The sequence below is a fragment of the Pygoscelis adeliae genome, unplaced genomic scaffold (assembly GCF_000699105.1).
Source record: "Pygoscelis adeliae isolate BGI_AS28 unplaced genomic scaffold, ASM69910v1 Scaffold465, whole genome shotgun sequence".
NCBI lineage: Eukaryota > Metazoa > Chordata > Aves > Sphenisciformes > Spheniscidae > Pygoscelis > Pygoscelis adeliae.
In genome coordinates, this window is record NW_008824812.1 from 24,610 (window position 1) to 40,204 (window position 15,595).

At 48.8% G+C, this 15,595-nt stretch overlaps 1 protein-coding gene across 1 annotated transcript; it reads right to left on the reverse strand.

The window, feature by feature from the left end:
• Window positions 1-1,654: 1,654 nt before the first annotated feature.
• On the reverse strand, window positions 1,655-15,210 carry LOC103917146 (ras-related GTP-binding protein A). The gene is made up of 9 exons (XM_009324253.1): window positions 15,181-15,210; window positions 12,871-12,970; window positions 11,819-11,885; window positions 10,564-10,786; window positions 8,357-8,452; window positions 6,651-6,773; window positions 4,282-4,373; window positions 3,198-3,313; window positions 1,655-2,189 (listed from the first exon to the last, which is right to left on the reverse strand). The coding sequence occupies exons 1-9, from the start codon at window positions 15,205-15,207 to the stop codon at window positions 2,092-2,094; spliced, it is 942 nt and encodes a 313-aa protein (XP_009322528.1). The 5' UTR covers window positions 15,208-15,210; the 3' UTR covers window positions 1,655-2,091.
• Between the last annotated feature and the right edge of the window lie 385 nt (window positions 15,211-15,595).

A 15,595-nucleotide genomic window follows, 5' to 3' on the forward strand; every position in this document is an offset into this window, starting at 1 on the left:
GCTCTTCCTTCACAGCGGTTTGTTACCCGCTTCCCCACCCCACACCTCCCCCCCTTAACATCATCCCACTTTCACACGCTGAACAGTTTAGCCCCTAAGGAAACCCAACGGCAACTCCTTGTAACCATGGAAATAAGGCAGCATTTCCCACTGTCCTTTCCGCCGTCTCTGGCAGGGACGGCTGCCTGCTACGAAAACGTACTCCCGGCAGAAGGTGCTTCAATCTGCGCTGGAATTGTGGCCATAAGCCATCTTCTGCTCTCCTGAAGCCGTGACAGCTGCCCGTCTCCTGCAAGCGGAGCCCTTCCCGGTAATCCCTGGGAGGTGATGTTCCCGAGGCTCCGACAACATACGGATCGGCCGCGACTCATCCTCTTGCTCCGCCGAACAGCGCCGAGGGCAGGGTTTGAGCGCAGAAAGCCGTGAAGTTTCTCCACCGACCGGAGCGAAAGCAGGGACTGACCTTGTCCAAGCGGTGGGACAGCATCCGCAAGAGGAAACCGTAGTCGTGTTCCGGCTTGCTCCAGCCCGACGTCAGGCAAAAGCGACTGTGGGCGAGATTTGCCATTCCCACCCCAGGACCGGCACCGTATTCCACACCTGCAAGCACTGAAGACAAACGGAAACCCTCCGCTGCATCTCCAGCCCGTTCACACGTTCTCCAGAAACTCAGGCACCCGCATCGTTAACAGGAGTCTCGGCAAGTTCCTCTCCCGCAGGTATGCCGACTTGATGATTCTCATTGAAAACACACCCAGCCTGACAGAACACCAAAAACTCCGCTGAGTAGGCGGTCTGAGACGTGGGTGTTTAATACCATAAAGATTGAGAATCGATGGGAGATTTTGTGCGGAGCCCGTCCTCGGCTCCCCAGCCGAGACGTGTCCTTTAGCTCCTCGTTCCTCACACAACAGACTCACCCTGTCAGATTTTTTTCCTCCCCCAGTGCGTGTGTGGGCAAGGATGCAGGGGGAGAGCATGAGTTTGAGAATACAAAGCGGAGAGCCAGGCTCGGAGTCACCACACCCTTTTTTATATGGTAATTTGATGCAGCAAGAGAGAAAAGAGGGAGAGGGATGCTGACAAGCATCAGCTCCCACCCAGCAAGCCAGAGATTCCCCTAACTCACAGTGCTTTTGTTCCTATGTTTAATGGAAATGCACGCAAAAAATTCATTAAAAAATAGACAACATCAAGTAACATTGGTGCCAAAACACTGTCCAACTGGCTCGTCGCAAACATAGCTAATATAGCTCATGCACACACCACCCACAACCACCACGTCCCAGGGCTCCTCCGTGCCCGCGCCGGCCCCTCTTGGCTCACCAGGACGAAGACCGGGCGCGCCAGGACTATCGTGCTGCTTGGTCAGTTAGGGTCTTTGGCCCCTTTTATTTACCGAGATCTTTCCACCGCTTTGGCGAGTGTAAAGAGGCCAACGCCAGCCTGGCTGCTTCACCTGCTGAGCGAGTTTTGCCTCCATGTGGGGGGGAAAAAAAGAAAATAATAAAACATTATCTTAAATGAAACTCTGGAATGGCCTTCAGTCAACACCCCCCCCAGCAACGTGACAGGAGAAATGCAGCTATTACACATCTGCTTGCCAAAGCTGCCCTAGGTTTTAGAAGAAAAGAAAACCCACTTTCCAAAGCTCTAGGATCTGAAATCCCTGGTAGCAAAAATTTATTTTCATGACTGAAGACAAGGAGAAATTTATAAACGTATTCTAGCAACCAACCAATAAAACAGTAAATACTCCATTCCTGTGACTTATATGATCACCCGGGAGCAAAACATCCAAAACGGCTCCGCCGTGTGCCACTATGACAACCGGGAGTATGAGACCACGTGCACATCACCTGTCCTTACTTCTTCCCAACCCCACACACGCCAGGGAAGTCTCTTTTGAAGGTCCGCAGTGTATCCAGACATCCTCTGAGTGACTAGTGTCCAACGTTAAAAGGAGAAAAAATAAAGCAGCACACTCATTTCAAAGCCCAACAAAGACATCAACATTGTTAGATTCTCCTAAAAATAAGTAGTTCCAATTCATTTTTTCTCCCCCCAAAGACCGTGTGCCTTGGCCAACGTTCAGCGCATGAGCAGGCTGTGCTTTGGTCCATCCACTCTCTCCAGCTTCTCAAAGTGTTTTCTGGCATTGCGGATGTTGATCAGCGTAGCCGCAGAAGCTAGGACGGAAAAGGGACAGGGGAGATTAAAAGAAAAAAAGTTAAGAGATGCGAGTAACCCGTCCCCAGAAGTTAAGTGCTGCCTAAAAGCAACGTCCCCATCAGCAAGCTCTCCCATTTCAAGCCCGCTGCTCCCTAGCTGTGCGGAATTTAACGCTGGAAGGTCTGCTGATCCCAGTGCCAACGCCGAGGAAGAGTCAGAGCGAACCACAGTCAAGCAGTTTGCTCACGGGGATAGCTACACAAGTCACCACGGCTGCTCACTTGCTGCTCCTCAAGCACTGTAATATCACAGCTGGTAATTCAGTCCCGGGGTTTACACAGGTTTTTCCCTAATTCAGTAAACCACTCGAAAAGAGGAGGACAGGAAGCATCAACACTGGAGCCACAAGGCTGTCCTGGACAGCGTCTCTTCGGCACCCCAAATCCTAACAGAAGCAGTTTCCATTTGAGTTGTGTAAACAGTTAAACAGCCACACTGTGCCTGTAAGGGCTGGCACTGCTGGCTGCAGTTTCTGCTTTAAGATAAATAGATGCTGCTATAATTAGAGTCCTTGCCCACCAAGACAGTTCAGGCAGCGAGAGCAAAAACTCAAGTATGACCCATCTCTGCTTCCTCTCCAAAAATCACTGGGGCTGCCAGATCAGAACAGCCCAAAATAGGTTATTAGACATGACCTACTAAATGAGGTCACATCTGTTATAGTGGTTCCCCACCGCTGCTACGATCCTCCACTCGACAGCAACAAATAGCTCAGCTGTCAGAGGCACACGTCTCTTGCCTCCTGCAAAGTCAGTCACTTTTTAACCACCCTCCCCCACCCTCTGCTCAGACAGGGCAAACCAGCAGGGCAGCAGATCCCTCCCCATCTTTTAATTACAATCAGTTTTACTGCTTTGCCCGGTGTTTCTCATTTTCCGAGAGAAATGCAGTTTAAACTAGACTCATTTGGCTTTTTGTCCCTGCAAACAAAAACAGGCCAGAGGCTTATCTTTGCTTCAACTTACGTATTGAAGGGTCTGACATAACCACCATCACGTATGTATTCGACGTAAAGATGTCAATGAAAGCAGCAAAGTTAGAGTTCCTGACCTCCATGCTCTGGAAAGAAGCTGCCAGCTTACTAAGACAGGAGGAAAAAAAAGAGGAAAAAAAAAAAAAAGAGTAAATGAACTATTACTGTAACATTGCTCAAACAGCTTTTGCGCCCACATAGCCAACATCCCTTTGAGTTGCTGGTAACAAAGAAGTATTTGAGTCCTCACTTGGCAAGCAACGCCAGGTGCAACTACAAGTTTGGTTGGTTTTGTGTTGGTTTTTTTTGTTTGTTTAAAGAAAAAACTCTTTAACTTTAGGCTAAATGAGAACAATATAAAATGATCTGCGCACTGAATGGTGAAGGTGACTCCAGACATGCAACCCCTCTGACTGACTGAGTCTGCTGTGCCCAAGCAGTCAACGTCACTTGCCCCACGGTTGTAACAGCTCAGTCATTTAGAAGGACAGTTTAACACTCTGTGAATAACCAGGAGAAATAAATATAAAACTGAAATATCTGGAGACAGCTCTGTAAACCATGCCACCGCTTCTGCATCCTATTCGGGCTCCAAATGCTTGCAGATATTACCAACAGACTGCAGAGCCTGGAGACGGTTCAAAAGCCAAGCCACTCCAAAGCAGGCTTTCCACTTCTCCATTCGAAATACTGACAAACAGCGTCTGCAAGCCCCTTCCTCCCAAACCAGCACTGTGGTACAGGGTCTGAAGCAAAGCTCTCCACCTGACTTTCCGCAGCACTGTTGACTGTCACTAATTTATCAGCTCAGTCCTGGAACTTCCCTACCTTGCCCAGGAGAATGAGGCCTAGAAGAAAACAGTTGTTTCAAAATAAACCTCTTTCAACCATCAGCAAAGGAAGAAGTTACAAAAGGTAACAATTAACTCAGTTGTGTTTAAGCATGGTGCAATTTAACTACGGCATCTCAGCTTGCTGAGGCGTCACAGAACTAGTATTAGTTTGGAGAGCCTTCATGTTTCTGGATGAAGCCGAAATACCTGCCGAGGTATCTTCCCCACCTAAAACCAGCTCACCTGCAACTTAGCTTGAATTGTTTAATAATGTTGCTGATTTTCTCAAATCTGTGGACATCCCGCTGTTCTTTGCATTGATAGTGAGAAATGACCTGGAAGGCAGAAAGAGAGAGAGTGCGGAGTTAGTTAGTAATTTATTTCAGCGCAGGTTTCTCAGGCTCAACAGCGATTACGGGAAACGGGTGGTGACCAGGACAGGGATTCCCTTTGCCTTTTGCTGATTGCATCTTGGAAACGATTTGCAACACCACCTGTGGTGCTTTCATGGTAAAACAAGACTCAGCAATACAATCACCAGGAAGCCTTTCACAAGCCCCGATGCAAGTATGCAAGATATGCAAGAGACACTATTGTCCACCTGAGGTCTGAATACTCCAACTTAGCAGCAATTTAAATCTTGATTCAAAGAAAGTGCAAGGAGAGGGAGAAACAAATATGCAAGACCATCACCTCAGGTAGGGGAAACAGACACTTGACAAATGCTGGAATAGCTTCTCCTTCCTAAGTCTATCGTGCTGCAGATTCTCAAGGACTGAACCTGAGAAATTTCCCGTTCTGCCACACGTAGGATGCACAAGCACTGCTCTCAAAGCCAAAGCAAGCCGTTCCTCCCTAAGGAAAGCAGAACAAAGGCAGCTGGTTTCCTCGGGAGTTCTCTCTCCATCAGGTACCTGAGTCAGACCAAGACTGTGCTAAGCTGCCTGCATTCAGATCGGTTCCCCTCCTCTTCCTCCCACATAGCGATCCAGCAGCAACGTGCAGACCTTAGTGCCTGGCTGCAAAGATTCAGAGGATCAAAGGTTTTTAGGAACCCTTGCAGCGTGATCCACAGCTACCTCTCCCCGACCATCTTCACAAGGCTGGTAGCCTACAGACCTTTACTCTTTAGCCAAATTAGCTAACGGGCCAAGAACTGCATTTGCTGCGTAAGGGGAATGGCACACAACCAAATAGTTACATCATCGTTGTTCCCACAGCAAACCAAAAAGGAATATTTTAAAAACCTTATGCTGTGTGCTTTAAGCTCTTAAGAGCCATGAAACCAACTGCTGCTGGAAGTGTCAGATGCCCTTGCGCAAGGATGTTAAACTCTTACTTTTCTACCTATGGAGTCACATTTAACAGGTTTACGAGAACCAAGTTTTCGGTTTGGGTTTTTTTTTTTTTTCCTCTTGAGCACCTTAAAAAGATAGTCATGTACTTCCCACTTTTTAAACCTGCCCAGTTATTCATACAAGTACAGGTTTAGCCAGATTCAAGGATTACATTCATACCAAAGCCTTCACTGTATGCAAGTTCGTTCCTTAACTTTCCAGATAGGTTTTTCTGTTACTGTGATTTGAATACAATCTCAGAGTAAGATTTCACTCCAGGAGAAGGGAGTCCTGGGGGGAGTTTAAGTATACGAAAAAAGTGAGAAGAAAGAGTCTTCTAAAAAGTCACCATTACACTGAAAAGAAGCATAGAATTTCTGTAGCAAAGATTGTTCTTTTTCAGTAAAAAAAAAAAGGTACTTACAATGAAAGTACTGTTACATACCCCCAAGGTGGAACTATTTATTATCTACAAAAGGTACCAAAAAGCAGAACTTGCCAGAAATGGCAGGTGTTTACTTCTGGTAGTTTAAGAAGTGAGAAAAGTAACGGCTCCTTTTCCACATTCCCTCCGTCATTTCAAAATCAGACATTTGGCCATCAAGGAAAGCACTCAAACAAAACTCCAAACTGTTCCTTCAGGTCAGCAAGACTTTTGGTGCAAAGTCTGAAGAGACCAATCCAGAAACCGAGAGTATGGACGGACAAGCAGCAACGGTGGTTTTAACCAACACATTTTACCTTGCAGAGACAACAGATTGGAAGCACAGTTACCGTGCGGCCAGGAACTTTGAAAGCCATTCCAGTCCAATCGCTCGTGATCCTCTATCCATACTCTGGGTTTGTAGAGCATCAGACAAAAAAAAAAAAAAAAAGAAAAAAGAAGAAAGCAAGACCAGTTAAAAATGCCAGGCCAGGAGGAACTGAAAAGGCTTATTTCAAGCTAAAGAAGGTTCTTGCCCTGTGCAGAAAGGAATTCTCAAAAAAGTCCCACAGCCGACAACTGAATGGGGATATGAAACCCTCTCACAGCTTGGAAGAGGGAAATACCGATCAAGCCCTCAGCTCAACTGCTAGAAGTGGAAATTTTGGGAAGGTCCCGTGAGCCATGGAGCCACGTCAGCTACTTTCAGTATCGCAAGGCCTGGATCAATGCATTCTGCCGTCTGGCGCTGGCACCTCTCTTTGGGCTACTGCCACAACAGCCCTTTCCATCCAGGGAACTCCGTCCTAGGCTGGGCAGAGGAACCCGAAGGGCAGAGCTGCTGTATTCACCAGGAAAGTGGCTCTCTCAAACAGAAGCACTTCATCTGCCTCGATGATCTGAGCAAAGTTCCTCAGGTTCATTTCCAGCTGCTGGACATTGGGGATCAGCTGGTAGACTATACTGGACCAAGCCTGTCAACAAAGAAGGACACAACATAAGGGCTGCATTAGCACTTCTCTGCCTCATCCTCTTGTTACGCAATGTGCTAAAAACCTGATTATTGGCAGTTCTGGGTGTTGATAGCCTGGGCAAGACTGAGAAGCTTCTCCCACCTCCGTGTCCAGGTCTCTCTACTACAGTGGAGACCACCGGTGGTACCCCAGACCCGAGTAAACTCTTCACTAGGTCAAGTTCTCCTCCACATCAGTCACAGAGACTCTAGAACACTATTATAAACAGGCTTAAATCATCCTAATTTTAAGCTGGCAATGCTTCTATCTACTGCTCCCAGATAGACCCGCTCAAGTTTTCAGAGTTGTGTTTAATCTTGAGCAAGGTCAACATGCAGATGGATGCTTGGCAGCTCGTCACTGATCCAAACAGAAAGCTCTAATCCAGCCCAATGAGTCAGGAACAAGCCCAGAAGGGAGCGGGGATGCCGTAACAGGCATCTGTCCTCATTCAGACTCAGGTCCTCTAAGCTCAGCTTCACCTCACTGCCTACCTACTGACCCAGGTTTGTGTCAGTGCCTGACCACACGCTTCCCCCAGGAGTCAGGGTGGATATTTGTGTCTCCTATCTACCGAGTACCTGATATTTACCAAACACTCCTACCATCCCACCTGCCAAACGCAAAGTTAAAAGCCCAAGGCAAGGGCACAAGCTCTGAAGAGCTCTGGCAGGGCTGTGTCTAGAACAGCGCAGGTCTGCCTCCGTATAAGTCGCTCAAATAGAGTAACCTGCATAACTGATGAAGGTTAGGGACGCCTGCAGGAAGACGGGGTATGCCACTGCTTAGGAAGGCTGATTTCTAGAGGGAGCCGGGTATGTGCTTTGTGAAGAGTGATGCCTGGCGTACAGTATCAGCCCTGATCAGTACTGTATCAGCCCCAGTCAAACACATCAGACACTGAAGGCAGGGGAATTTGCTATGGCTTTGGAGGGATTTGCCAGGACGGTGAAATCTGCCATCCGAAGTCCCACTGAAGCCAATGGAAAGAGCCACACGGTCCTCACCTTCAGACGAGCAACCCAGCCGCTACGCTACCACCACTGCTTGTTAGCATGAGCTGACAATTATAACCATCGTTTGCTACCAGTGTAGCCCAGGTCGCACTCACCGCTCCCACACCTGGAAGACCTCTAACACTGCAGTCAAGACAGACTGACAGCAAAAAAAACGCATCCCCTCCTGAAAGCAAAGCAAATTCCCAGAAGGGTAAATGCTCCTGTTTTAACAGTGCTGCAGAGAAACACAGGAAACAATTCCATGCTGGATAAACATGACTAAAAGATGCAGAAGCTCTTTTGAAGGTAGCCAGGCAAAGCGTTTAAGCAGTATTAACATACTGACACCATGACTCCAACTTTTTCTAATTAAAACCAGGATGCTCTGATGCCATTTACAACAGCTAACCTCCAGAAGTAGTTGCTGCAGAACTAAAAAGGGCCAGCCACTAACAAAACCAGTAGCAACTAACCACTCGCCTTCCTCGTGCTCTTGTTTTCAAGTGGGAGGGGGGAAGCCAGATACGGAGAGGAAGCTGTACAAACCTTGTAAAGTGTTTCATCCCAGATGGAAGTTCTAAAACAAACACATTCCAAGGGGCGGGAAAGGCGCTTCAAATCTTCCTCACGCTCTTTAAAAATCTGGGAAATAAAAAAAAAGATTAGCAGTTGAGTGTAAATATTTCTGCCTTTGGTGTGGTTGCTGTACTGCATTTACAGCATGCATTTCAAACAAATCTCGAGTACCTACAGCACTGGAGAAAAGACAAGAGCAGAGCACGCTGGCCAGGACAGGCTGGCAGAAACCCCTTCCACTGGAGCAGCAGGGACAAGCAGACGATGGCTGTCTTGCGACAGATCTGACTGGGACTCAAAGCTGAAATAACTATGGGTGTTGTGGAGTGGGAATGGAAGCGGACACGCACGAGTGTCTCTGAGGACCTAGATTTTGACAAGTCCCTGGTCACAGGCAAAAAGCTCCGTCACCGAGAACAGGATAGGAAGAAAGCACTCGAGGCTCAGCAATATGATCAGCTCTGAGGCATGTACTTGTACAGTCTTCTCTTCTCACACCATACTCTGCCCTTAGAAGTTATGGTTCCCAAAAAAGGGGAGCAGGGGGGAACAGCAAAGACCAGACAGCCTTGTGCCAGGCTCCTACAGAACTGCTAGAAAAGCAGCAGGACAGCCAGCAACGTGCCTTTGCAGGGGAAGACGCGACGACCACCTTCACCTCAGCTTCCTGTTTTTAGGAACGTGACAGAACATTAACCGATCCCCATGAAATGCTGCGTAGGCCAACATTTACCATTTGGGTCCCGGGATACCAATGGCTTCAGTAAGATTTAAAGAGAGAGTGATCTGGCCCAGTATCTGCATGTTCTTCTGAGTAGCAGGTGCCTGAAAACAGATCTTGATGGGTGTGCGATGATACACATTGAAAGCGTATCTGAAGTAAGGCCCCTCTTCCATCTACCCCTCACTTCAGGGCCTCACTAGAGTCTGCACAACTATGCAAAACCAGCATTTGTCCACTACTCACAAACCAAATCTGGACAGGACAGCATCAAGAAGATTTTAGACTCATCCTTCAGTCTGGAGGGAAGGCAGATGGAAGCGAGGAATACCTCCTTGAATCAACCCTACGAACAAGCTCTTTGAGCTATTTCTGCACTGAGCTGGAGGGCAGAACTAAAACTGGAAGAGAAGGATCGCCGCCCTCAGGCAGCATGAGTGATCTGAAGCCAACCTGCTACGTGGAAGAAGTCTGTCTATGCAGGGAGGTCAGGGTGTGGTTTCAGCCACAGGACCTCACGTGGCCTCCTTTGCAGCTGCCCAGGCACATATTCACCAGGAATCAGAAGAAATTTTAATAAGACTTCTTACTTCAGACAAAAGCCAACAGCCTAAAGGGGCCTCCAAACTCGCTGCAAGCCAGGGAGTGGCCAAGCAGCCAGGGATGTACTTGTCTAACCCACAAAGCTAATTTTTCTTTTGGTATTAGGAGTTGGTTGCTTTTCAGTCCAAGCTGAAAAAGCAAGGTTGGTAGGAACTCAGCATCTTCCAATCCCCCTGCAACCCTTCAAAAGCTCTCAAAACAACAGAAAACACCAAACATCTCTGACAGCTTGATCCCCAGCTTTTGCAGGATGCCTCTTGGGGCAGAGGAGTGCTTAAGAGGTGATCTCTGGGCAGGCAGGCCAAACTGACAGAGAGCAGAATCAGCCGACAGAAACCACCTTCTAGTTAACTGGGAAAGTTTCAACTCTTTCGTTGTTTTTTTTGGTTATGCTTTAGAACAGAGCATACGCTGGACTGAAAGCAACAGCTAAAGAGAAACCAGCTGTCACTGCCACCACCACCATCCTCAAAGTCATCCAAACGGTGAGCAGCAAGCTTAAGATCGCTGGATTTCTTTTAGTTCTACCTTCCTTTCAGTTCTACCTCCCTTCTGGAGCCAAGGTCTGGTGAAAGTACAGGAATCACTGTTATACAAGAAAAGGCTTAGAGTAGTTGTCACTAAAAATCATTAGTTCCATTCTCCACTAGATTATATGCAACAGATAGCGATGACATACAATGTAGAAGAGGCAGAAAAAACTTAGAGGGCTTTGACAATTCTTAACATCTGAGAAACCCTTCTAGGAACAGTGCTGATGGGGCTGTATTTGAGGTATGAAATCGCAATGCATTAGCACAGTCAAAAGATGCCCTATTTGAAAGCATTTCTATGGCAACTATCAGCTTCTCACCAAATCCCGCTGATCCTCCTGCACCAAGTCCATCTTGTGCACTAGACAAAAGATCTTTGCATCAGGAGAGTTCTGAAGAATTGCCTCCAAGCATGACTGGTAGTAGTGCATGTCCTTCTCCAGTTCACGGCTCTCTACATCAAAGACATAGATGAGGACTTCTACGTTGCGGAAGATGTTGTCCCGCTGACTGGTGAAGTAGTTCTCCATAAAGGTGTCCTGTCTGAGAAGGAGCAGAGCAACAAAGCAAGGAGACTCCCATCAGAGCAACCAGGTCTTGCTTAGCATCATCAGGAAAGCTGCTACACGTAAAATACCTTCTGCTAGAAAGGCAAGGTTTGCATTTTGAGCTAGAGACCCCATCACAAGAGTCTAGACAAGAGCCCCACAGGTGGCTAAATTCCCCATGACATAAGGCTCCCTAAGCATTTCCAACGGAGCCAAGTTGGATGCTCCCGAAGAGCATCTGCTCACCAGTCTCACAGGAAGCTGAAGCTTCCCTCATGTCACAGCTGGCTGCTCACTGTCCTGTGCAAACGGAGCTACGTTGCTTCTGGACCCAGACTGGCTTTTGGAGAGTTGCATATAAAAAAACCCCAGCAGCAGAAGCTAAAATATAACCGAACCCATCAGTGTGGCCTCTTATTACACGATTTAAACCTCCTTTAACTTTCACTGAATATGGCTCAGACAACGCACGAGGACATGAGAGCTGATGAAGCTCAGCAAAGTCGGACAGCTCTGCTGAGGTTCTGTCAATGGGAGAGCGTTCTTCAAAAAGCTGCTTCCAGGAGCCACAGGATCACCGTCAACCTTCAGCATCGCTTCTCAGCACGCACCCCATTTGGATCAAGCTGGTGATAAGCAATTCTGAAGCCAGCATCACCTCCCACCACCTCAGGAGAAAGTCCAGGCGAGGGGCTCAGGCCTTTTGCCAGCAGAAGAAAGCAGCCAGCAAGGGAAGGGTGGACCTACGCACTGCTCCTTTTATGTAGCGATAACTCAAGGGACAGTGTAATTGTGCCAACGTCTTCAACCCCCTCCACGCACAAGCCTGAGATGTGGCATCCATTCTTTCCAGAGCTGTCTCGCCAGTTTTACAGTGCACGCATAACACTTGTTCTATTCCCTTTGTTCACAAGCAGCGTACTCGTCCCTCCGGGGCAGGACCACCTCTGTTTTGTTACATCCCCAGCCTTATTCCCCAGAGCTAACCCCCAACGGTTTCAAAAGCAAAAGAATAAACAGTACCTACCCTCCGCAGTCCCAGAGGTTCAATACCAGGTTTCCTAGAAATCTAACATGGGAGTGCTCCACATCAACTGGAAAGAGAAAACAGGAGATTACCGACTGTACCACACACCCAGATCAGAGCTACCTCCTCGGGCAGCCAAAAATGCCATTCTTCACAACACAGCCCACAATTTGTAAAATCCCGTCGAAGCAACATTGCTGTATGTAAATCCGTAGCTGAAGGCACTAAGGAAAAAGACAGTTCCCAGAGTAATTCAAGCCTTCCTACTCTCTACCCAGGACACTATTCTCCTGAGAAGCACAGCAGGTGGTTCCCCTTTAACACGTTCTGTGATCTTTGCGATATTTTAAGAATTACATTCATTCCAGCACACTCTGCAAGGCCTTAAGCAAGCCTTAAAAATAAATCAGTAACACAAAGAATGTAAACTTTATGAACAGGCCAAGTTTACGGCAAAGAGGAAACGTACACCAATCCGTGACATTACGTCCTCACAGGCGCTTCCCAGCGAGGAACGTTAGATCCTGATAATTCATACCCTGTTTCAGAGGAATCAGATCAGTGGCTTTGGAGGGGGAAGAAAAAAAAGGCAGAAGACACTAATTAAGCCTAGTGCATCGTCCCACCAAAACCACAGGCGCACAGCAAGATCACTGCGTCTCCAGCCGCGCCAGTGATCAGCTGGCTAACAACAGGAAAGCTTCACCAACAAGGAGGACCACGAGGAGGCTCTGAACGCTCCTCCAATAATAGGTGTAGCAGCAGCACAGGCTGCCTCCTGATCAAAAAACAGAGCTAAGGGTAAAAGTTCAACAATAAAGCAGCAAAACTGAACCCAGCGCTGCCTTCCCTTTCATTCCAGCTTCCTACCTGCCCTCAGCTGAGCTCAGGAGTGAAGTTCCCTGTGAGGTGTGGCAGCTGGGAGGATCAGCAGACACCCACCTACTCCGGAGCAGAGGAGAGGCAGGGATTGCTGGAGGGAACAGCCTCACCCCTTTAATGGAGGGGGGTTGAGCCCTGAGAATTTGCAGTTCAAACAAGCGAAGTCTTACTTGTGGCACCCAGGCGCCGCGTGTCCCTGGCGATGTAGTTTGCAAAGATAATGGACCTCATGCTGGTCTTCCCAGACCCACTTTTACCCATCAGCAGCACCTGGGAAGGAAAAAAAAAAGAAGAAAGAATTAGCTACCACAGAGCACCAGGTCCTTCACAGCTCCCTCAGGGTTAACATTTTCCTGCCGAAGCCACCAAAACACAGGAGCAACATACTTCAGATGTGAATGCATCAGAAGAGAGAGGCAAAGAAGCGTACCATGCCTGGGAAAGCAGGAGACAGACATCCTTACCTCCTTGCTACCCACGGTCACTGAATCGTGGTCAGACTGAAAACCTTTCCGTCTCGTTTGCGTTCTTGAACTATGCCCCTCACCCTCTCAGGAATCTCTGCCTTTCCAGGCACCACACTCCCGTTCCTTCAACCGGCTGCCTACCACCCAGAAGGAAGTGCAGCCAGCCCACAGCCGCTGTCCACCGAACCCCCTTTTCCCAACTCCCCTCGACGGAGGACTGGTGGAGTTTACAGCCAGCACTCGGAGAAGAGCTAGAGCTGCTCCCGAAGCTGCCCCGGCGCCTTGCACCTGCGCACCTTCCAAACGCACTGGCACCACTGGGGAAGGCTTGATGTTTTTGACGACAGCAGAGGACTTTGCCAAAACAAAAGAACAGCTTTATCGCAAGCCCTTAAGACCAGGCTGGAAACAATCCCTTGCCCGCTCAGCACTGGTATTCTCCACCCATTACACCTCTCCTAATCTCACTCTTTTCCTTCTCGTAACGTGACTTGTTTTCTCTTCCCTGACAGAAGTGAAATACAAGTGACATTTCAAGTTTCAGGTGTCAGAAGACCAGCAAAAAGTTAAAAGCAGATGAGGCAGCCCAGTTCACGTGCAAATGTAGGGGAGAACTGACTCCGGAGTCCTGTCTGCAGATCATCAGGCCAAAGGAAAGGTAGCACCTCTGGTAGCCAAAAACTAGGGGATGACTGGGGGGCAGGGGAAGAGGGGAGACAGTCACACAGGGCTGTGACAGGGCAAGACTCTACATTGTGATCTAAAAATAAAAATACCCCAACAGTGACAGCCAACGCAGACTTGCTCACAAAACCAGCTGTTAAACAAGTTCCAGTTACAAAGTCAAATCCAGCCTTTGGCAACAGCTCTGAAAAATCTATCATCAAGGATAGGTTTAACGAGAGCGCAACCGGCCCGAGTCTGCCTGCCCAGCCCGCGCCAGTGCTAAACGCTAGCTGGGAAGGCGCTCGCTCGATTCCCAACCTCGCCCCGCAACTGCACGGCAACAGCTGCCAGACTCTCAGGGCAAAACAGGAGAGGCAGAATCGCACCATCCTGTTTGCACAAGTTACCCTTCATGAGGGCGACCGCAACGTTTCACGGGCAGGCGAGCGCCCTTTCCAAAAAGGAGCTGACCGCAGGCCTCGATGATCTGGTAACAAGGGCTTGCTTTTCCTCAGAGAGGCAGGCCGGTCAGGTCACACCTACCAGCCTTTCCGGAGCAAACCCCCGGAAAGCTATGCTGTCTTCTCCCCTGAGCTACGCACAGAGCATCAACATCTCTTATTTCAGACCACTGCTGAAAAAGCACATGCAGAAACTCAATAGGGCTCCAAGGCGCAGCCCAAGGCAGCCTATAGGTGAACCCAACTCCCAAGTTTTAGGCTGCGGAGGCCTTTCAAAGGGGTCAGACACCAGCACGTAGGGCCAGCCAGGAAACCCAATCCTAGCGCATCACGGAAGGACAGCCGTATATTCTCTACAGGGCCGCTGTAACGGCTTTGAATATGCTTACGGCGGGAATACCCCCCCCCCTCTGCCCCCCCCCCCCCGATTCTCAGTAAAAGTGCTACTCCTTCCCCGTGTGTTAAGTTTCATCCTCCCAGGAGCCCTCCGTGAATGACGGGCTCCCCACACTAGTTTCTGTAGCACATCAGAAGGGTCTCCCCACGGGCCAGCGAAGCGGGTTAGAGCGTATCCTCTTCCCTCACGCTGCGGGAGGTACGCAACGAGCACAGGGTTTTGCAACACGTACCAGAAACACTCACACAGCAGTTATCGTGGATGGCTCTGCAGCGAGCCTGCCCTACCGCTCATGCCAGCAAATAAACTCAAACCCAATTTTAACCTCCAGCACTTTAAGCAAAGGATGCATCTGCTGACTCTGAGTCTTAAGAGGCACCTGATGGCCAAAGAATGCGCCGAGGCACAGACGCAAACACATAACGATGTTAGCAAATGCAGACGGGGAAGGAAAACCCAACTGCAAAGGATTCTCCTTTCAGTTCTTACCTTTTTCTTCATGGCTGTGCTTGGCATCACCCACCTACAGAGAAAAGACCATCTTCTTACATCGCTCTACTTTCGTCACTTACAGGCTTCACTTCAACATCCAAATCCCACCCACAGAAGTACCGTGCAAAAGGGGAAGCACTCCCATACTGACATAATTCCCCCCAACCTCCACCTCACCAGGCACTTGACAGCTTCTGCTCCAGACGGCACGGGCTAACTTTAGCAAAAGCCTCCTACTGCTAGAAAACCCTCTAACACGCCCATGACGAACAGCGTTCCCGTAATTACACGGCTGGAACAGGCCTAAGCAGGGTAAAAGCAGCCAGCGCTGGAAGGCAGCGGGAGACACCCGCACAGCTGCCACACCGCTCGGCTCTCCTCGCACACGGCTGCCAGGGCCGGCCTCCCCCGC

What these genes read in the sequence shown, in the direction of transcription:
- LOC103917146 (XM_009324253.1), bottom strand. Translation starts at nt 15,207, where the DNA reads ATGCCAAGCACAGCCATGAAGAAAAAG. An exon ending in CAATTCAAGCTAAGTTGCAG is followed by an intron (nt 3,314 to 4,281) that starts GTGAGCTGGTTT and finishes CTCCTGTCTTAG; the next exon opens with TAAGCTGGCAGCTTCTTTCC. An exon ending in TATGTCAGACCCTTCAATAC is followed by an intron (nt 2,190 to 3,197) that starts GTAAGTTGAAGC and finishes TTTCCGTCCTAG; the next exon opens with CTTCTGCGGCTACGCTGATC.